The sequence below is a fragment of the Molothrus aeneus genome, chromosome 16 (assembly GCF_037042795.1).
Source record: "Molothrus aeneus isolate 106 chromosome 16, BPBGC_Maene_1.0, whole genome shotgun sequence".
Taxonomy (NCBI): domain Eukaryota; kingdom Metazoa; phylum Chordata; class Aves; order Passeriformes; family Icteridae; genus Molothrus; species Molothrus aeneus.
In genome coordinates this window covers 2,977,748-2,999,912 of record NC_089661.1, presented here as the reverse complement: position 1 = coordinate 2,999,912, position 22,165 = coordinate 2,977,748, and the positions used below count along the sequence as shown (strand labels likewise).

Below are 22,165 nucleotides of genomic sequence, written 5' to 3'. Positions count from 1 at the left end.
CTGAGCAGAGACCCCTTCCAACCTCTACCTATCTCTAATGCCCAGCTTGGAAAACAAGAATGGGTTTTTGTTCATTTTCCCAGCTGCTTTTGAAACCAGTTCAGAATTTATCACTGTGTGAACCCCCACTGCACTGCCCCACTGGTGCAGCAGCCTGGCTTGAGGAACAGAGAGGAAAAACCTCCAGGATTCAGGGCAGGACCTGCAGGACTGCAGCCACACTGGCTGGGTGACAGGGACACACCCTCCACCCCCACCTTAAGGTTCACATACAATAAAAAAGCTCAAGTTTATTTTTAAATACTCTTGTCCCCATCCCATGAAAGAATTGGGTTCAGCCCCTTCTGGGCAGCCTTTTTTCTGATTGCAGCAGCTCACCTTGATGCTCAGGTGCTGGGGCTGCTTTAGACAGGACCTACAGTGGTGTTGATCTGAGTTTTAGATCAGATATGGCTTTTTGTTCTTCCCTACCATCCCTGCAGCTGCAGGGCCAGACTCACTGAAGGGACCCAGAAGAAGCTCCCCCAGTGGCTGTTGGAAAGTAAATCAGCTAAAGCTCCCAGTTTCACCCAGTTGGTGTGGGCAAGTGAAGCTGCTCGTGAGAGCCTGCAGCTCTGGGAAAAGCTCCAGCCTCACACAGGCAGGGGTGAGCTGGCTGTCCCCAAGCCCTGGCATGTCCCAGGGCTCTTGCCTCTTGTTCTGGCCCTGGCATAGCTGCAGGAGCAGTTCCAAACCAGAGCAGGAAACACAGCCCTGTATCTCACTTTCCTGCTGGGTAGCTTTAAGCCAGGCCAGGATCCCTGCGTGCAGCCACAGCCATGCTTGTGGGAGAGGGACTGGAGGGACAAAACAAGCCCTGGGGGACAAGCCTGAGTGCCCTCAGCACCAGCCTCTGGGTGGAACAGGTCCCTGAACCTGCAGCTTGGCCAGCACCTTTCAGTCCTGCTCAACAAGCAAGCTCCCACCCCCAGGCACAAACTGGGAAACATGGAAACCCAGGAACACAGAGGCTGCTTGGTGAGAGCCTGCTCCAACAGACACTTGGCAATAAGGATATTGGGGCAAGGAAAGAATGAGCTGTGACACAGTGACTGAGTCATTCATTCATGATTCCATGTTTACTTGTGATACTTTGCCTTCCCACCTGTCCTTGCTGCTGTGAGATCAAACAGAATTCCTGGGTGCCCAGGGTCATTCCCTAGGAGCCAGGCCAGCTCCCCTGTGCCCTGGAGCAAGGCCATGCATGCTGTGCCATGGGGACAGGCTCTCATGGCCGAGTGTCCCGTGCTGGAGGGCACAGGAAGCACTCCCAGCGTCCCCCAAAGTTCTGCCAGCAGTGCCACAGCAGAACCCTCCTGTCCCACTCTGAGGATCCCTGGGAAGGCTGTGAGTGTGGCAGGGCAGGGATCCAGGCTGAGCAAGCACGTGCTGTCCTGCAGCAGCCTCGGAGAGCAGCTGGCACAACCAGGCACCAACGGGGACAACCTGCTGTGTGTCACGTGGCTGGACAGAACTGAAACCACCTCCTGCAGTTTTTAGGCATCCTTTAGACTCTCAGCATGGAGAGCATGGCAGGCTGCCTCCTCTGTGCCAGCAGAGTCACTTGAGGAGCGACTGGAAGACGGAGATGACGGGGTCCTCGTGGCTGGTGACCACCAGCACGCTGCGGAACTTGTCGAACAGCATCAGCAGCTGCGAGCGCCGCATGTTCTCGTTGTACATGATCTCCTCCAAGTGGTGCCGCCCTCGGAAGTAGTGCAGCAGCCTGCAGGGAGCAGAGCAAGGCAGCACGTGGGCCAAAAGCAGCTCAAACTCATACTGCAACCCCCAAGGTCTCCTCTCCCATGGCATGCAAATCACAAGGTTGTTTGGGTTATGTCCCTCATTTGCATGAAAAGGGAATTAAATCATGCCTAGCACAGAAATCCCCTGGAAAAGGTTGGGACTTGCCCACTGTGGGGCTTTGCCAAGGTCCTCCTTGGATCAAGAGGTTTCCCAGTCTGGGGCATTTCCCAAGACTGTCAATTTTTGACTTAGTTATAATTCCAGAAAGTGAACAAACACAAGTGCCAAAGAGCCTTGAGAAGTCAGGACATGGCAGATTTATTCTGTGCTCTCTTAGCTAAGCCTATAACTGCCCTTTGTCACAGCTCTCCATCAGGGGCCTTGGTACCTATAGTAGAGGAAATGTATTAGAATATCTGTATAGAGGCTTTGCCCCAGAGGTCCCAGTTGCCCTTGATGGGCAGCAGCTGTGATGTCCTTAATTGGGCTGCAGCTGTGACCAATGAAGCTAACTGGGATAAAAGGGGGCGGGTTAGCCAGTCAGAGAGAGCCTTGGAGGAGCCCTGACCTGAGAGAGAACAGCATGCAGAAGAAGGAGTCAGTGAAGATCTGCAGCCATGAGAATATGCCAAAGAGGTATGGACTTTAGAAGTCTGATAATATCATTATGGGACTCTAGAGAAATACTAGAACAACAACAGGTACCTGCGCTGCCTTTTAGAATTAAGAGCTATTTTCCCTCACAGCAGCCCAAGGGGCTTTGTAACTACAGGTCCTGCACTCAGGGTTTGGGCAGCTTGGGTTGGGTGGAGCAGTCACAACAGGGAGATGGAAATTTTGGTGCTAGGCACCACAGAGAAGCTGTGGGAGTTACAAATGCCCTGAAGCCCTAGCTCAAACCATGCTGGCTTCTTAAATTCCCTGTTTTCTTTCAACAAAGACAGCAGAGATACCCCTTTGATACAGCCATCAGAAAACCATGGCCCTGCACAGTCAGTCACAGTAGGTCCATGACAAACAGCAGAACTCCCCGGTGGCTGAGGGCCCCTCCCCAGAGTTCCCTCTGAGCCATAACACCAAGGCAGCCCCACATGAAGCCTGAGTTCACTGCTCAGCCTCTTGTCTCAACTCCCTCCTAAGTGTCACAGCCGTGCTGTGACTCAAATACTCCCCACTCTGTGAGGGCCCAAAGGCCAGAGTCCCTTCCCAGCTCCACAGCCAGCTGTGCCTGCACGTGTGTTCCACATCACACTCTGTGCTCCAGCAGCCTCTGCTCATGTTCCATTACCCAGCTGCAGCTTCATGCCAGCTGACTGTAAAATGAGTGGAGATTACATGATCTGTTTTCCAATGGATTCATACAGCCCCCGTGCAGGAACTGCCCTCAAAATATTCCCAATACCCACTGGAGCACTCCAGCCTGTTTTGGAGGACGGAGAAAAGCTCCTGCTTTCCCTGCAGGACCAACAGCTGCCTGGCTCCTGCTGCTCAGGCTGGGCACTCCTGTCACCCACCACCCTCACAGGTGACTGGGAAGGAGGCACTGTGCTACAAGAGTCCCTCCATCACATGTCCCACTGCAGTTTCCACCTCTAGCCCAGTGCCACATGTGTTTCTCTGCTTCCCAACTTGCCACATCCCTCCTCTCCCCCACAGCTGTCTGTGGGCTCAGAGCAGGATCCTCAGTGGCAGCCTGGGGCTGGGCAGCCCCAGCTCCCTGCCAGCTCCTCCTGCTGTTCCTCTGCCAGCTCTCAAGCTGGCACCAGTGTGGAGAAGGTCACTGCTGCCACTCTGTACCTGCAGCACAAGCTCCAGTCTTTGCTGTGTCTGGGCTGTGCCTCTGCCTTTTGCACTGTCCCCCACTGGGTACTGACACGAGGCTCACTGGGCACCCCCTGGGCCAGTGGCACCTGTGTGCACTGAGAAGTGGTCACTCACAGGGACAGTGTCAGTTCTGGGTGTGTCAAAGCCAGACTGTTCCCCCAGGTGTGAACAGAAACATTTGTATTTTACAGCTCATCTCACAGTTCACAAAGTGATTTTGGGGATTCCCTATGCCAGGCTCTTGTGCCCATGTGCTCGCACCCTGCCTCAGCTCTCTCCCATGCAAATGGTACAACCTGGCTTTCCACAGCAGCAAAGACTGAGCAGTTTGCCAATAAATAAATCCATCTTATATTCAGAAAGAGTCTGGATTTGTAACTGGTCAAGACTAAATACTTTCCACTCCAATAAAAGCTAGAGAGGATATTAAAGAATATCACCAAAATGCCAGCTGGAAGACACCCCCAAAGTCTAGCCCAGCATCCTGCTCCAGCAGAAGTACTGCTAATGCTGTGGAGCTTTTTCAAACCCTTCCAAGATGGAGATCCCTCCAGATGCTTGGGCAGTCTGTCCTGGGCTGCACCACACTCCCAGGGAGGAGGTTTTCCCAAAAGTCCAACTAGAATCTACAAGGCTGTCCTTGGGGCTCACAGCTCCAGAGAAGGTGGGCACTGCCCTCACCTTTTTGGGCAAGGAACATTTATGGGACACAATCAGCATGAGATGGCACTTCTTGGGGCACCAGCACTGTGTTTGAGTCCCTCTGAAGCTGCACAGCTGTGTCTGCTGACAGATGTGCACATCCAGATGCACTGATGGAAGATTATTGCTTTCCATTGCTCATCATTGTTTTCCCCTCCTCAAGTTGCAAGAGCTGCCCCTCCAACAGCACTGGAGTGTTCCTACACACTAAAAAGAAAAGAATTCTCTCAGACTAGCAATTCAAATAGAATTAGTTTGTTTCTGGCCAAGGAGTTGTCCCTGCCACAGCACTGCTTGAAACCAGAGCAGAATTGTCCAGAGCTCAGTGCTGCCCATGAGCATTCCTCAGTGAGGGAAGGATCTCACCCCTCAATCTCAGAGCAAAACAAATAAACCCTGAAAGCAGCTCCACACCCATGGCTTGGGAGAGAAGCCATGAGTGAAGCCTCCAGCTTATCCAGCCTTCAAAAGCACTGCTTAATGTGCAGTGAGGAAGGCTTGGTGTGCATTACTGAGGATCTAGCTCAAAAAGAACTTGTCTCCTTCTCCTGGATGGACATGCCAGCCCTCCTGTAATTGCAGCTTAGGAAAGAACTTGGATTTAAATTCCCATTCCATGTTAGGAGGGTTAATACAGCCAATGCTGGAGCCAAGCTTTAGTAATTCCTTATTTCCCCTTAAGGCTTCTGCCTTCAAACATGGGCTATGCAGGGCCCTGGCCAGGCACCAGCACTCTGGGCTGTCTCTGTAACAAGGGACAGGCACTCAGAGGCACCAGCACAGGCAAATGTGCCAGGCTGAGCTTTATTGCTGTGCTGGAAATAGCCCATCCCTCTGTGTGCACACACAGCATCCTGGGAAGGGCAAATACCACAGGATATTTGGGGCACCAGCTGTGCATTTCCAGCACTTTGCTCTGGAGGCAGCTGTGAGAGCAGAGCTGCTGGCAGGGCTGGAGCAGTACCTGCATGAGGGTAATGAGGGAGATCAGCCCCTGCAGGCAGCTTCATCATGGCTGCTTTTTCTCTTTCATTGAGAGCAACAGATTTACTCACTCATCTCTGATGGTTATGACACAAAAACGGAGGAAAATACACCTACAAGTTGTGGTGTGTAAAACCAAGAGGGTCTGGCATGAACATTCCTACATGTGCACTGCAGCATCTGCACACAGGACCCATCTGTTTATTGTTTATTTACTGTTTAATCTGTTTGTCCCTCAATCTTGCCTCAGAGCACTCTGCACTTGTCAATTCAATCTGTAGTAGACTGGAAATTCTGACCTGGTAAGGCCTGGGGATTTGCAAAAGAACCTGGGGCAGCAGCAAACTGCACAACAAACAACACTCAGCTGGTTTCACAAAGAAATCAGTCATTTCTTGCATCTGCAATTCCCAAGCTTCCAAATGGCTCTTTTACCCAGCTGAGGGTATGATAGGGGAGCAATCACCACATCCTTTCCTCTCACTAGGATAACATGCATAAGAATCTGCATCGCCCCTGAACTGGTCCAAGGAGTCCCCCAAAAATTCTGTCTTAAGATATTAAATATGATTTTGTTTTTACTTTGCTTCCTCAGTGGTTTTGTAATGACTTTGCTGGTAATAAAGAGAAAAACACTTCAGAGTTCTCAAGTGGCCAATGTTGCCTCCCAGTCAGAGCATATTCTCTGAAGAGTTGCAGAAGATGAAGGACACAAATAATTCAGAGAGCAGTAACTACCCACAAGTTTTGAGAGCTCTGTCAAAGTCCCTCAGCTGTACTCTGCCATAGACAAGGAAAGCATCTTCCTGCTATTACAATTTCCCTGGGCTACCTCCCTGTATCCATCCTAGGGCAAGAACCAGGTTTTCAAGGTATCACCAACTGAATCCAAAATACAGAACAGCTGCAGTCCTTGCCTCAGGTGGTTTTCCGCCCCACAAGTATGAAAATCAGAGGAAGTTGCATTCCAGTGATGCCACTGAGTTTTGAAATCCTTTAGAAGAAAAAGTATTTCCCCCCCTCCCTGCTTCCCAGATGGCTGCTTAGGAAGTCATTCTGCTTTTACCACGTGCAGAACCACACAGTGCCTGGTTTTGTTGAATGCAAATGTGTAACAACAAAATGTGTGCTACTGATCACACATCCTAATGCCTTTAGCTTAGTTAAGCTAAGCAGTGAGCTCTCATCACTGCTAAACACACCTTGGGACACTCTGGAAAAGTATTCAGGCTGGCTCTGTGTCTCATGGAGTTTACAAACCATAAAATTAAGGAGAGCTGGCTTGGAAATACCAATGGACACAAAATGGCAGCATCAGCATCCTGGGTCTCTGCCTTGCCTGCTGAGATGGGTGTTTTAGGCTGTGCAGTTTTGTGCCTGCCATGTGTGGACAGTGAAGTCCACCCCTACTCCCTGATGCTCCCTCACACACCCAAGACTCTTTTGTTACCAAGTGTTCTTGTGCCACCAATATTAGTTTGTATTACAGATGAAATACAGGAGCAAACCCAAAAGAGTTTCTCCTCCAAATGCCCAGGCTAACAGGATTTGCTCAGACTCCACACCAATCCTTCCATAAAGCAGGAGGATAAGGAACAATGGTTGCATCCTGGCCTGCTCACCTTGCAAACATGCGGAGATCCTCTGGATTCTGGGCAGCTGGGACATTCAGGATGGCTTCCCTCTCGTGCTCCAACAGGCTTGCCAGCAGATTCTCTGTCATCCTCTTATTTAGGGGTGAGTCCCCACCAGGTATCAGCTCAGCACTGGAGTTATCCATGCTAGGGCTTGTCAGAGTCATGTCATCACTGCTGGCTATCAGGACAAGAGAGAGACACACATACACATGAAATTTTTGTATTCCTCAGCATAAGGATGCAAAGTTTATCAATTCAGGCTGTTTCTGTGCAGCCTTTCCAACTAATCCCTCTTCTCTGGAGAGCAGGAGAAAGTGGCTCTCCAAGTGCTCCATGAATCTGCAATTAGTCATATGACAACACAGCGATTTTCTCAATGGGAAATTCAAATGTTTCAACAGAGTCATCAATTTGTGTGGAAAACTGTATTTCTGGAGACCATAAACAGTCCATAAAAAACATTTGAAAAGAGAATTCCCAGACAGCTGTGCTGGAATACCATGAAGTGGTAACATGAAAAGCCTAACAGCACAGAAGGTGGGAGCAGGCAGAGAGGCCAAGAAGCAATATCCTCTTGTGAGGGAGCCAGAAAAAGCAGATCACAGACTCATCTGACTCACTTTCCAAGATTTCTGCCCTAATTCATGACTCCTGTAAAGCTCAAAGTTGTACAGAGCATCTCTCCCCATATCCAAGCCCAGTGGTGTTCTGAGAAGGCTGCTCAGAACAGCCCAAGCAGGAAAGTTTGGTGATTTCAGCATTAAATCTGACTCATCCTCTTGAAAGAATGCTTTCCTGGAATCACCCTGAAAAACTGGCACTGGGGAGATTAAAGAAATGAGGGGATACAAACAGAAATCAATCATGTGTGAGAACAAAGCCAGCTCTGTGTCTCCTCAGGTGGCTCTAATGGCTCTACAGCCCACAGAAACCAATGCTGCTTGAACAAATTCTCTCATTTTCTTTCTGGCCTGAAAACCAAAATCTGCTAGAGGAACACAGGGGATAATTCTGAGTGCAGCAAGGGAGGACAAAGTTACTTTTAAAAACAAAGAAGTACATCTCATAAAAATCTTTTACATTAGATGAGAATTTGGCAAATTACAAAGCATTACTTCTTTCTAAAAAGAAGCCAAATAGCCCCTAGGACTTTCACCAGTGCCCAGCTCTAAATTTAGGAAAGGCTGGACCTAATTAGCAAGTACTGCAGCAAGAGGAGATTCTCACTACCAAGGCTTGATGGCCTCAGCAGCACTAAGGGAAGCTCTAGGAGTGAGGTGGAGTCTGAAGAGCAGAGCAAAGTGTGCTCATACTTGGGGAGCCAAAGCTGAGAGCATTGGGGGTGCTCAAACTCCGTCCCCCAACCCTGGCAGTGAAGGGCACGTCCTCGTCCTGGGCTCGGAGCTCCTCCTCCTGCGGGGGCACCATCAGGCACACGTAGGTGTGCAGCTGGATCAGGAGCCGGTGCTGCAGCATCCAGATCACCATCTGGATCAGCTGGGTCTGCAGGGGGACAAACAAGGGGTTAAACATCTGGGAAATGAGATACAGGAGGAGAACAACACACAGAGGGTACACTCGGTGAGTAAGGAGTCACGTGGAAAATGCTTCTAGCCCCACGCTGAGTTTATTTTATCTCTTTTCCAGACACAAAACTTCCTCACACCCAGAGCCTCTGTGGGTGCTCAGGCTGCAGTGGAGCCTTTCATGATCCATCCACATCTTTATGCAGCACTGACCAGCACAGCCTGAAGGAGCCTGCCCTGCCCCCACCTCAGCTCAGACCTGGTTCTGCACAAGGGCCACTAAAATAAATCACCAAAGGGTTAATCCCACATGGTCAGACTGAAGTGCAGGCTCCTCTAGAGAGCCAGAGAGAGGGCAGGGTGATGGGGCAGAGCTGAAGCAACCAGGGGATGTGGCTAGGAGCCCTTTGCTGTCAGGTGGGAAACTGCTGATTAGCCATGGGAGAGCTCTGGAGATCAGAGCCTGACAGGGCTGGGCAGTACAGAAAGAGCAGCAGCAGCACAAGCCCTAGCAGGGGACAGCAGCCTGAGCTGCCAGGAGTCCCCTCTCCATGCAGAGTCACCATCCCTCATTTCAGCTCCCTCTGCTACACAGGCCAAGCTAATAAAGGCACCTGGGTTTCCAGGCAGGCAGAGACTCAAAAGCAATGAGATGCATTAAACATTGCCCAACACCTGCTGGAGACCTGCACCATGGGCAGAGAGAGAGACAAGGGTTTGTAGGGTCTGCTTTTAGAAATCTGGGAGGAGCCTTCAAAATGCATCATTGTGTCCTGATTCCTGCATGAAAAGCCTTTTCATATCACTGCAGGCAACTCTCATGGCAAAGGGCTCAGAACACAATCCCTGACAAGGCTGCTTGGGGATTTCATAGCAACCAGCACTGTTTTGGTGAGACAAACACATGCAGCATGAGCTCAGGCTCAGAAGGAAGCTCACCCTGCTGCATTAATCATCAGGGTACCCCGCCAAATCCCAATAAAAGCCCCAAACCCAAGTTCATCAGCCCACATAATTTTCCTTTTTCCATAAATCTTGTAATTCTCAGTTCCTCCTCTGCTATCAAATCACAAAAGAAACCTCTCTGTTTGCAGACAGACCCACACCCTGTCTTTTCAGAGATTACCACTTCTGGGGGCTCAGTGGATTTTAATCTTAAAACTTTTCATCTGGGATCGCCTTCAAACATCTATTTTTTGGAAAAGCCATAATTAATTTTACATGTTTAACAGAAAATCTACAGAAGAGGAAGGTTGGCAAAAGACACCAAAGACATAATGCTTTGCTAACATCTGAAGCCAGCCTGGAAGAGTGAGGTTTACTCCAGCAATTATGTTGCTGAAATCCTTCCTTCCAGATGCAGGTCTGGATGGAAAGATGGCTCATTTATTTTACTTCAATTTCCAACCTGTTGGCACGCAGCAACGTCTGATTAGCAAATGAAAGAGGTCTGCACGTTTCAGAGCACAAAACAACCCTGGAAAAATCCAAGGAGACAGGAAGACAGGCTCTACCTGTCTACAGAGCAGTGGGTAGGGCCTGACCCAGACCAGCCTCCCCTGGGCACTCTGGTGGTTCCATGAATTACAAAAATAGCCAATTTCTTTTGTTGCAGCTCCATGTGCATGGAGACTCTCATCCTGCACGTGCACCATCACCTCCACACCCTCATGGAAATACCTAGAAAGCCATCCTGAGCCAGCAGCTATGGCCCAGTGGAACAAGAAGCCAGGCAGCAGTGGTGTTACAGCTTTACAGCCACAACCTTGTGCAAACAGCCCCTGCCAAACACCTTTGTGCCATCTTTGGGTGGGAGAGCTGGAGATCTGGGGCTACCCTGAGAACCACAGGAAACTCTTCTTCCATCCTGAGGTAAACTTGAGCAATCATCCCTAGACCAGAGACTGATGATCCCTGACATTTTTCTATACAAGCCAAACTTCAGCAGCAATTTGGTACCTCTGAAAACCCAGTCCTAGAAAAATCCCAAGTGCTGCAGCATCGTGCACTGGCCCCTGCCCATGTGATGAGCTTTGTGCCACCACTGCAAGTGCCTCACACCATTCCCACTTCCTCCAGGGTTAGACCCATTTCTTACCAAAGGCAGAGGTGTTTCCCAGATCAGCTCTAGCAGAGGCTTTGCACACACATTCTGCTGCCTGTGTTTCTGGACACCAGCACTGCCTTTCCATCCATTGTCCATCTGCTGCTCCCAAGCTGCCATGGAGCTCACCCAGGGCTGCAGGAGCAGAGGTTTCTCTGCACCATGTGTGCTGTGCTGCCTGAAATGCTGCTCCTCCCCACAGGGCCAGGTTCTCCCTGTGCCTGCTCTCAGGGCACTTCCTTAGAGCTGGGCTCCTTGCTGAAGCCACGTGGGCTGGGAGCAGCTTTCCAGGCAGGGCTGTACTTCATCCCAGGACTGCTTGCCTCAGTCATGCTCTGGCACAGCAGGAATCCAGAGCCAGCCTTTTTTGGCTGAAACACCAGGACTGTGATGGAAATATAAAGTGAAACATTTTCTGTTGCTTAATTTAACTACCAATTCAATCTAAATTTTATCCATGTTCCTTTCATGCTTCCTGTCTGCCCGTGCTGCCTCTTTCCAGCCTGCTCAGAGGGGGTCCTGTCTGCTGCAGCAGCCACATCTGGCTTGTTCCTGCTGGCACAGAGCAGCCCAGGCCATTCCCAGAGCAGTGCCAGGGTGTTGTCATGCAAGGCTCTGGTACAATGCCCTGCTCTGTGCTCACTGGCTTCCAAAAACACAGCACTGCACATCAGCCCAGCTGGGCACTTCAGGATGGCCAGAGGAAAGCTCAGCCCCAAGTCTTGGAGGAACAAGATCCACTATTCCTTATTCTCTAGAGCCATTTGTAAAACTCTTGAGAAATGTGTTACATTTCCTGCAAGGATTTTTCAAGGCTGTTTTCTTTCCCAGGCCTAAAAAATTATGGGTAACTGGGAGCAGCAACAGGTTCAGGAAAGGGAAGGGAAAACAGCAGCCTAGAAGCACTAAATCCCAGTTTGTTTCTCACCATGTGAGGAGACAGTGAAAATACAGCTTGTTTTGCCTACTGAAGCTCACAAGCCCCTTTCCTCCAGCCTGGATTATCCAGTTATTTGATACAAATCCTCTTCAAGGTCTGACTGGAGAACTGAGGGCTGCCTTGGCTCAGGATGTTGACACCTTCAAAGCCACTGGGGTGCAGGGATGTTTGCTGAAATGTATTACCTTCCTTTAGCATTCAAACCATGCTGTTTCATGGAAAACACATAAGCTATGAAAACTTCTCCCTGTTTTAAAGGAAACAGACTCTGCAAACTCCTCCTGATGCAGGATGAAACATTTACTGTCTAATATTGCCATTTTAATCATTAGTTAACAGCTTAACCATTCCCTCCATTCAGGCCTAGCATGACATATTCTTTTAACTTACTGTGCTAAACCCCTGCTTTTATACCCAGTCCAACTGAATATAAATGCATCTTAATCCCACTTCCCTACTTCTGCCAACAAAAGCTCCCTGATGTCTTGCAGCACAGCAGCCCCACGTGCAGCATGGCTCCCTGAAGACACAGCTGCCCATTCAGGGTGTGCAGGCAACTCAGCTCCCCTCCCACTCCATCCCCTGACACATTTTCCTGCCTCATTTTCCATCAGCCCTGCACAAAGCTTGACATGTTTTCAGCAAGCACAAGGCAGAGGCCTCATCTCCCTGTGCCTGACTCCCAGACTGACTGAAACAAAAGTGAAAAGTTAAACAGATTTTGTTCAGCAGCAGCTGTCTTTGCTTTCCCATCTGTTGGGTTTTTTTTTTTTCCTGCAGTTATCGACATCCCATCAAGGAAGAATTAAAGAACCACAACAATAATGACAATGTGCATTATGATAAAGGAGATGCAGGAAGGAAATGGGATGCCTAATTCACCTGGGAACACTCCTTACAGGTGAGAAGATCCCTCCTTCTAGTCCATGTTTGTTCAAGGCAGGGCACAGAGGTGTTACAGCTTCTGAAGCAGATAAATTGGCTGAGGTTACAGTGCAGAGGAGGGGAAGCCACAATCATCATCCCTAACTCTTGGTTTGCAAAGCACCTTGTGCACAGTAGCTGGGTAAAGAAATTTGATGCTGGATCAAGAAATCCTTATCCTGAACAGCAGGTCAAAGCCTCCCCCTGCACCAGCAGCAGTGCCTGGGACAGATCCTGCCAGTGAACAGTGCTGACCTGAAGGCTTTGGGTCACCAGGTGCTCCTGTGCTTTCCCAGGAGGTTTGGAAGGGGTGCAGAGCCCAGTGAGCAGCCCCAGAGCTGCAGCCCAGCGTGCCCTGCACTCACAGCAAGGCTGTGCCACTCACAGGAGGAGGAGAGCACAGGGGCACGAGCCCACAGCCACAGGCAGCAGAACAAGGACAGCTTCTATGGGCTCAGGGCAGGGGAGATGCAAAGTGCTCCTCTTCCAGCAAAAACACCACAAGGCAAGGTGAGTTCCCTTTGGTGTGAGCTCACACATCTCCCCACCCTGTGGCTGCACCCTGGTGAGATCCAGGACAAACCCAGGCACTGCAGCAAGGCCTGGGGACAAAGTCACAATGGAGCTAAGGGACAACTCCCTGTGAAATGAGGAGAACAGCTTCTGCTTCCCTCACCCTCCAGCTGCACAAGCTCTGCAGAAATCACCTCCCTCACTCTGTGCCAGCCCTGCAGCTCACTGGATGTCCCCAGGTGAATTCCACCTGCTCACCTGGCAGAAGCCTTCTGCAGCTGGAACAGGTTAAATGAACAGAGGCCAGAGCTCTAGGAAAGGGAAGAGAGAAGGGAGGAAGGCTCACATGTGCACACACCTGGGAGGGGGAAGGAAAAGCAGGGCCTCAGCTCAACAGCACTGAGATCTCTTGAGGTCAGCTGAGCTGGGGGCATGGGCTCATCCTCACCCTGCTGCTGTCCCAGGGAATCCAAGGGAAACACAGAGGAAGGGAAGCAGCAGGGAGCACTGCAAGGATACCAAAACCTCAACTAACAGGTGCACACTGACCTGGGTTCCACTGCAATAACTGTGCCTCACCTCAGGCAAGAAAAGAGATCAGAATGACACAACCAAGACTTTCAGTCTGTGGCACAGGGCACACTGAGAGCACTGGCAGGCCTGGCACACACCTCTCACCTGACACCTCCCACCTACCTGACAGGCAGACAGCAACAGCAGCACACAGCCATGCACTCCCAAGGCAGCCCTGTCCTTGATCAGGTTGTTCACATCTCCTACCAGCCAAAAAATACCACAGCACACCAAGTAGAAAATTGAGTGTCACTTTTTTTCATCTACCCAAAGGAAGAGAGGAATTCCACTCGTGTAATGGTAATTGAACAAAAATAACTTTGTCCCCTTTCAAATCAAGCAATATTTTTGTATAAAAACAGGAAGGGCTCTGAGAGCTCTCCTATTTCCTATGGAGGGCTTTATTAATGCCTTCTGTATTCTTTACCCATCCAGAAGCACATGCCAAAAGCAGGGAGCCAATCCCATGCTTAAGAGGAGAATCAAATGGGATGGATGCCATGGATGCCACGAGGCCACAGCAGTTTCTGAGGTTCACCCCCTGCCACAGCACTGCCCCTCAGCACAGTGACCTTCAGGAGCACAAACAGTGCCCTCAGCCTGATGAAAAGCATGAGATAACAGAAAACCACTGGAAATCTTTAAAGCTAAAAAACCTCACATCCCCTCCTGTGCACACAAAGAACAAAACTACAGAGGGAAGTCCCACCTTTGCTATTTTTTTTCAAAGGCAAAGCGAATACATTTTGACAATATTTACAGTTCAGAGTACAACATCTTTTATCACAGCACAGTGGAACAAAAACCCACCCACATTTCATTAGATTAATTGCTGTATTGATTAGATCTTTTGTAATTACAACTGGAGCCTGAGCACTTCAGGGCAAGGATGGGAGTCACGTCTCTTAAAAGACTGAAAAATGAAAAAATAACACAAGAAGTCCTACATAGGTAAATCAGAGTAGAAGAAAATGTACTGATACAAAAATACATAAAAACTCGCTCTAATCTAAACTCCCCTAAGAACTGCCACACTTTGCTTTATCAAAAAGCCACAACTTTTCCCAGCATCATCCTCCACCCTTCCAATAAGGCTGAAAGGAGGATGAAAGCAAGCTGTGCTGGTGATCCTTAGGACCCCACCACACACAGGTGAGCAGCAGGGGGAAGGTACACACTCTAAAAAACACTTGAGCACTCCATCAGCTCTGGTAAGCATTTACTGCACCCTTGTTTCAAGGCATAACTGCAGCAGTAACTGACAGACACTTATTTATGTATTTTAAACAAAAGTAGGGCGTCTGAGAACAACCAGAACTATTGAAGGAGAAGTATTAAGGCAAGTAATTAATTTTAAAAGGATTACTGAGAATGTCTCCTGAAGCTACTGCAGCTATAATAAAATTAATGCTATGACTTCAGCTTCAATTTTCAGGATACTTATTTGTCTGTAACTAGAGTGGAGTCCTGCTCTTCCCCTGCCTCCCAAGGTTGCAGCTGACCAGTACATGCTACTGGAATTAGACTTACATCATTACTTATTTTTATCTCTGATCATCATCTCTGTGAACCTGTAATTACAGCCAATTCTTCCCTCCCAGCTCTGCTGGAGTGCACAGGTGATGATAATCTCTATATCTGAGCAGGGGCTAAAGCCATGGAGCCACCAGGGCACCCAAGTCTGAAGGCCAGCAACAAACACCAGGAGAAGGCAGCCAAAGAACTCTGCCTGTGCTTCCTTTGCCACACTCAGTCCAGGCTCCTCCATCTGGGAACAGAGCAGAGTCAGCCAGGAGACCTCACATTATTGAGCTCCTTCCTGTGTTCCACCAGTTCCCAGAAACGCCACAAGCCATGATCGATGCACAAGCAAAACAGCTCACAAATCCCAAATCCATATTTTATTAACACAGTTCTTTACTCTCAGAAGCTAATGCAGTGACACATGGACTTCTGCTGACCCCATGCTGAGCATACTTCCTCCAAAAGCCTTTTAACAATTCCACTTTTCCAGCAAAACCAAGTGAACAGACAGATTGCTTTTAAAAACAGATTGTGAGCTTGGAGCAGATGGAATAGAATGAAATCAAATGTGATTGTGAGGAATCCACAAACTTGATTCAGCCCTACCAACTGGTAACAGCTTGGGACAGACCAAATGGGGTTTCAGTTTTCCCTACTAATCACACCATGAAAAGAAGCATTCTAATACTTCTTTTAGGACTGTGCTTTTCCAGCACAGAGCATCCTCTCACCTTGAACATCCCCACAGCTTTTTGGCACCAGGACATGAAACAACAAATCATAAAGCTGGAAACACAATAACTGGGAACTTGTAAATGTGCAACAGCAGGTTCCTGAGCCTGTGCTCCAGGAGCAACACCATCCCGGTGGGCAGCAGAACAAGGAGCCCTGGGCAGTGCCCAGCAGTGCCCAAGGAGCCCAGGGCAGTGCCCAGTAGTGCCCAAGGAGCCCAGGGCAGTGCCCAGCAGTGCCCAAAGAGCCCAGGGCAGTGCCCAGCAGTGCCCAAGGAGCCCAGGGCAGTGCCCAGTAGTGCCCAAGGAGCCCAGGGCAGTGCCCAGCAGTGCCCAAGGAGCCCAGGACAGTGCCCAGCAGTGCCCAAGGAGCCCAGGGCAGTGCCCAGCAGTGCCCAGCAGTGCCCAAGGAGCCCAGGGCAGTGCCCAGCAGTGCCCAAGGAGCCCAGGGCAGTGCCCAGCAGTGCCTATCAGTGCCCAAGGAGCCCAGAGCAGTGCCCACCAGTGCCCAGGGTAGTGCCCAGCTCACCTCTTGCATGGGTGGTGCCAGCGGGTTCTTGAACTCGGCCAGGGACACCGGGAGGGAGAACTTGGCCAGCATGGAGGGCAGGTTGTGACCCCGGAACTGACAGGAGAAGGCATCTGCCAGGGGAGAGTACCTGCAGCAGAGAGGCAAAGGCACAGATCAGCTCTGCAGTGCTGCTCAGGGTAACTGGGATCCCATTGCAGAAGTGCCAATTCCCCAGTGTAATATTGCCTGTGATCCAGAAAACCCCAAGCATAGTTGATGGCATGTTGTGTCCTGCAGAAGGCAGCCAGGAGCTCATGCACTTTCACCTCAGCCTTACATTCAGTTCCAGCCTTTCATTCAAGGCATGAAGGGAATCCAGAGGAGAAAAATGAAAGGGATAAAATTCCAGACCTGTGCAGCCTCTGGTGAAAGGGACAGAGCTTGGGCAGGGCTGGGCAGGATACACACTCGACCCCTGAATGTGCCAACTGCAGGTGCAGATGTGGCTGTGCCCCCTCCCTGTGCTGACAGGTCAAGAAATATGACTGAAGTGAAGGATAGACAAGTTAAATATCAGGAAAACTGTCTGTCTTAGCATTTCCATCTCCAAAGGTCTTCAGGAACAGCACTGCCATATTTGACACAGGCACAGTTGTTGCTGAATGACCTCAAGGTCCTTCCCAGCCCTATTTTTATACTTCCATCACCAAAGTTTTGATTTTAAACTATTTTCCTATAACTGAGTTCCAACACAGAGTCTAAAAGCATCTCAAAATCCAACAGGGGAAGGGTTGCCAATCTTCAGCAGAGCAAAAATACCCACCCCTGCCTCCACATCTTCCTTGCAGTGGCTCTGCCTCTCTCCAAATGGCCATGGTGCCTTCTGTCTGTGACAAGGCACACAGCATGGAATGGCAACATGTGAAACAACACAATGGCAACTTTTGCTACTTTTGATTCATGTCAGAGAGCTCTATAAACCACTCCTTTAACTTAATCATAAAGTATTTTGGTTTGTAAGTGTTCCCATATTGGACATTCAGTGAGCAGAACTACTAAAAATACTGACAGCAGCTCCACAGGGTAAATATTGCTTCCAGCACCACAGAGGAATATTGATCTGCTCTGCTGCTCCTCCCTGCCCACACTGGCTGTGCAAGCCCAGGCTCATGTAATGGTTTGTGTTGCACAGTCTCAACCAATTCATGAAGAAAGATCCCACTCTGTATCAGTCAGGGAAGGAAAGTACATCTGCACTCCTCAGCCCTGTGCTGCCACCAACACATTTTCCTTCTACTTACAGGCAGACACTGGCATTTGGAGAAAGCATGTAGACATTGTTTTCACAAAGAGGATAAATAATAATTGCTTTGCCCCAGTAAACAAGATGTGCTGCAAGCTGGAAAACCTGTATGGACAAAACAGGGAAAAATTAGGGGAGCAAAATCAATATACAAACTCTCAGCAAGTGTTGCATACAACAAAAAAAGTCTCATTTGAGTTGAAATGAAAGAAAAACGTTCCATCCTTTCACCCAGCCTTCAGAATAAATTCATGGTTTACTATAACATGTGGCAGATCAAAAAGCATTTGACAAGGTTATGAATTTCCAGAGATTCACTTCACATTTCTAAGCAACTTAGTATTTCCTGCCTCAAAGGAATTCCTCCAAACTGTATCAATACAACTTAAGTTTATTTTCATGCCCCCAAAAACTATTTCTCTTTATGCACAAAATGCATTGTTATACATGAAAAATAAAACAAAAGAATCAGCTCCTACTATGACAAAAACATAAAGGAAACCACCACTGCCTTTTTACTGCACAGAGGTATTTCAGTAATGAGCTACATAAAGTATTTTAATGTGTTAAACAAGTCAGTGGTTGCTAATGGCTCTGGAAAAGCCACATAAATAGTGTCTACAAGACATAAAATCCAGCCTGTATCATTAGATGCATTTAACTGTGCTTTTTTGTGGAGAACAAAACTACAGAAGCAGTAGGGAATTTCCAGAGTTCATCCCATAGCCAAGTAACACCACAGAGCACTGCAGGCAGACCTGGAGTTTTATTACAAAGCAGGACCTTTCCCTTGGAACAGGAGAAGGCCCTGCCCTGTGACCAGGAGAACATGTGATGATGAGCTGTGTTTCCCCTGTCACACAGAGCACAGGTTGTGTCCCTGGGTCTGGATCGACCCTTAGGAGCCTGGAGCAGCCCTTCCCTCACTGGGATCATCTCATGTAATCATCCCAAATGATCACAGTCATCCACAGGGGTCTCTCAGTGGCCTCACAACTCATGAGAGAGCCAGAGTCTCATCCCTCCACTGGCACAAACTTCCCTTTCCAAGGGCTCATCACATCACCTTCAGCAATTCAGATTTGAGAGCTGGCTGTCACTACTGGAAGGGCATTTGGAAAGAGCTGCTGGCTTGGGGAGACTGGCTCAAAATCTGTGCCCAAGCCTAAAATAAATCTTCTTCCCATGACTGCCAAGTCTGTGCACTAATGGACTAAGGGAAATGGTTGGGAAGGTTTGTACAGGCATTCACAAGTCTTTGGTAGAAAAGATCTTGGCAGCTCCAGGGGTATTTGGCCACAGCAGCTGTAAACCTGCACCTGCATTTTGGGTGCTTCATTTGCATGTAGACATCACTGAACAGGACCAAGAGAGGCCACTGTGGTGTCAGTCAGGAGTACAACCTGCTCTGGTTTTAACTACCAAACAGGAGACACAGAGCAGACAGAGCCACTGCCCTCAGAGGGACACAGGGACAGGTCCTGAGGCAACACACATAAAGAGAAGAATGGGAAATTCCCCTTAGATAAGGGGAAAGGTTTCACTGTGATGCTGGTCAGGTGCTGGACCAGAGAGGCTGTGGGAGGCAGCCCTCACAATGAGGTGCTCACAATTTGAAGAGAAGTTTTTCATCAGCCTGTTTTAATGAACTTGTCCTGAGCAGTGGTGAGGACCAGAGAGCCCTGGGATGGGGACCAGACACCCCTGGGATGGGGACTAGAGAGCCCCAGGATGGGGACCAGAGACACTTGGGATGGAGACCAGAGACCCCTGGGAACAGGGACCAGAGACACCTGGGATGGGGACCAGAGACCCTTGGGAATGGGGACCAGAGACACCTGGGGATGGGGACCAGAGACACCTGGGGATGGGGACCAGAGACCCTTGGGAATGGGGACCAGAGACACCTGGGGATGGGGACCAGAGACACCTGGGGATGGGGACCAGAGAGCCCTGGGGATGGGGACCAGAGACACCTGGGGATGGGGACCAGAGACCCTTGGGAATGGGGACCAGAGACACCTGGGGATGGGGACCAGAGACCCTTGGGAATGGGGACCAGAGAGCCCTGGGAATGGGGACCAGAGACACCTGGAATGGGGACCAGAGAGCCCTGGGAATGGGGACCAGAGACCCTTGGGAATGGGGACCAGAGACACCTGGGGATGGGGACCAGAGACACCTGGGGATGGGGACCAGAGACCCTTGGGAATGGGGACCAGAGACACCTGGGGATGGGGACCAGAGACACCTGGGGATGGGGACCAGAGACCCTTGGGAATGGGGACCAGAGACACCTGGGAACAGGGACCAGAGACACCTGGGGATGGGGACCAGAGACCCTTGGGAATGGGGACCAGAGACACCTGGGGATGGGGACCAGAGACACCTGGGAATGGGGACTAGAGACACCTGGGGATGGGGACCAGAGACACCTGGGAATGGGGACCAGAGATACCTGGGGATGGGGACCAGAGAGCCCTGGGATGGGGACTGGAGACCCCCAGGATGGGGACTCCCATCTGAGACAGGATGTGGCTGCAGGGCTGCCCAGCACTGTCCCTGCACCCCTGCCCTTTGTTTCTCCAGCCTCTCCCCAGGCTCCAGGGCTGGTACCTTCTCCCTGCTCTCTGCTCACACCAGGAGCTGCCATGCTCCAGCCCCACACAAGCCCAGGGGCACGCAGGAGAAAACACCTCGTGATTTAAAAAGCTCTCAGCAGCTGCTGACAGCTCCCCATACCTGCAGCAATGCCAAGTCAGCATCTTGAGCCAGTTGCTGCAAATTCTTCACAGCAGAGGTAGTTTTAATTACTCTCACCAGGGCAGGAGAGCAGTCCAACGGGAGCTCATTAAGCAATGACTTCTCATCATTTAAAAGTAATAAGGCATGGTAAGGCCTGCAGAAAAATAGAATACATTTGCACAGTAAACTGCAGCTTTTCCTGAAGGCTTTGTTATTTCTACACCATGATACCTGGGGTCAATGTAATGGTAAAAAAAGAATTTCTAATATCATCCTTTTGCTCTAACTGGGTTCAAAATCAGCTTATTTTTATGTTACAGCATAAGAGGCTCCCTGTGAAAAGGAGACAGAGGGTTATATGGTAACTGGATATCCCAGTGACAAAGGAAAAAAGACTGCACTGCATTGGCACACAATTGAGAACAAGTCTGAAAACTGCTCATCTGCAATACTGAAATACAGAATGGAGTAGAAGAAAGGAAGAAAGCAGAAGTTAATTACTTTTGCAGGTAAGCAAACACAGGAAATAAGGTGTCACAGGACCTGGACTCTCTTTCCTCCAAAAGCAGAATTACTTCTGGGCCAACAGATTAAAATGAACACACAATTCCTGGCTGCAAACAGTGCAGGCCACTTTTGCAGCATCCCCTCACCACAACCACCTAGAGAGAACACCAAGGCTGTGGCTTCCAACCACCATGAATCCAGCAGCCCCACAGAGCCACAGCAGCAGCTCCAGGGACAACCTGGGGACAGGGTGGCTGGACAGTGCTCAGGCAGAAAGGACCTGGAGGTGCTGGTTGACAGCAGCTGGACATGAGCCTGCAGAGTGCCCTGGGGGCCAAGAAGGCCAATGGCTCCTGGCCTGGGTCAGGAATGGTGTGGCCAGCAGGAGCAGGGAGCTCATTCTGCCCCTGTGCTCAGCACTGCTGAGGGCACACCCTGAGAGCTGTGCCCAGCTCTGGGCCCTCAGCTTGGGAAGGACCTTGGGACACTGAGCACATCCAGAGAGGGCAGCGAGGCTGGAGAGGGGCTGGGAACACAAACCCTGTGAGGAACATTTGAAGGAGCTGGGGCTGTTTAGCCTGGAGAAGAGGAGGCTCAGGGGTGACCTTATTGCTCTCTACAATTCCTGAAGGGAGGCTGAGGACAGGTGGGGTTGGTCTCTCCCACCGGGCAGCACTGACAGAACCAGAGGACACAGTCTCAAGCTACAGCAGGGAAGGTGTAGATTGGATATTAGGAAGAAATTTTTCACCAAAAGAATAATAAAGTACTGGAATGCCCTTCCCAGGGAGGTGGTAGAATCACCATCTCTGGGTGTGTTTAAAAAAAGCCTGGACATGGCACTTGGTGCTATAGTCTGGTTGAGGTGTTGGGGCACAGGTTGGACTTGAGGATCTTAGAGGTCTCTGCCAACCTCATCATTCTGTGATTCTGTGATTCTGTGATTCTGTGTGATTCTGTGTGATTCTGTGTGATTCTGTGTGATTCTGGGAGCCCTGTCTGAGCCCAGGCCCCCCTCCTCCACAGCCCAGTCACACCATCCCCCTGCCTGAGCCACCTCAGACATCTGCAGCACCACCCTTGGAACAGGAGCAAGGACTGGCCACACTCTGAGGGGCAGAGCTTGCTCTTACCTGATGGATTTCAGACTTCTCTCAATTGCTTCTGGGGGTATGAAGTTGGTGGCAACATAGTGGATTTTGTGAGGAAGGCAGAAACTCACTTCCAGCCAGTTGTTGATGTGTAAACGAACCACCCCTGTTGTGCAGAGACTAAAACAGGAAGGCAATCAATCCATACAGCATTTACCCTCAATCACAAATGAAAACTGTG

The 22,165-nt window shown here is 49.8% G+C and overlaps 1 protein-coding gene across 3 annotated transcripts in view; it reads right to left on the bottom strand.

Moving 5' to 3' along the window:
* Positions 1 to 1,092: 1,092 nt before the first annotated feature.
* The window catches only part of NPRL3 (NPR3 like, GATOR1 complex subunit), a 43,612-nt gene continuing 22,539 nt past the window's right edge, over positions 1,093 to 22,165 (bottom strand). For all 3 annotated transcript variants that reach the window (XM_066560571.1, XM_066560573.1, XM_066560572.1), the window contains 7 exons: positions 21,967 to 22,104; positions 20,324 to 20,480; positions 17,580 to 17,686; positions 16,297 to 16,426; positions 8,246 to 8,435; positions 6,918 to 7,110; positions 1,093 to 1,765 (listed from right to left, as the gene is read on the bottom strand). In XM_066560571.1, coding sequence (XP_066416668.1) covers positions 1,600 to 1,765; positions 6,918 to 7,110; positions 8,246 to 8,435; positions 16,297 to 16,426; positions 17,580 to 17,686; positions 20,324 to 20,480; positions 21,967 to 22,104 — 1,081 coding nt within the window. In that variant the 3' untranslated portion in view covers positions 1,093 to 1,599. The remainder of the gene's footprint in view (positions 1,766 to 6,917; positions 7,111 to 8,245; positions 8,436 to 16,296; positions 16,427 to 17,579; positions 17,687 to 20,323; positions 20,481 to 21,966; positions 22,105 to 22,165) is intronic.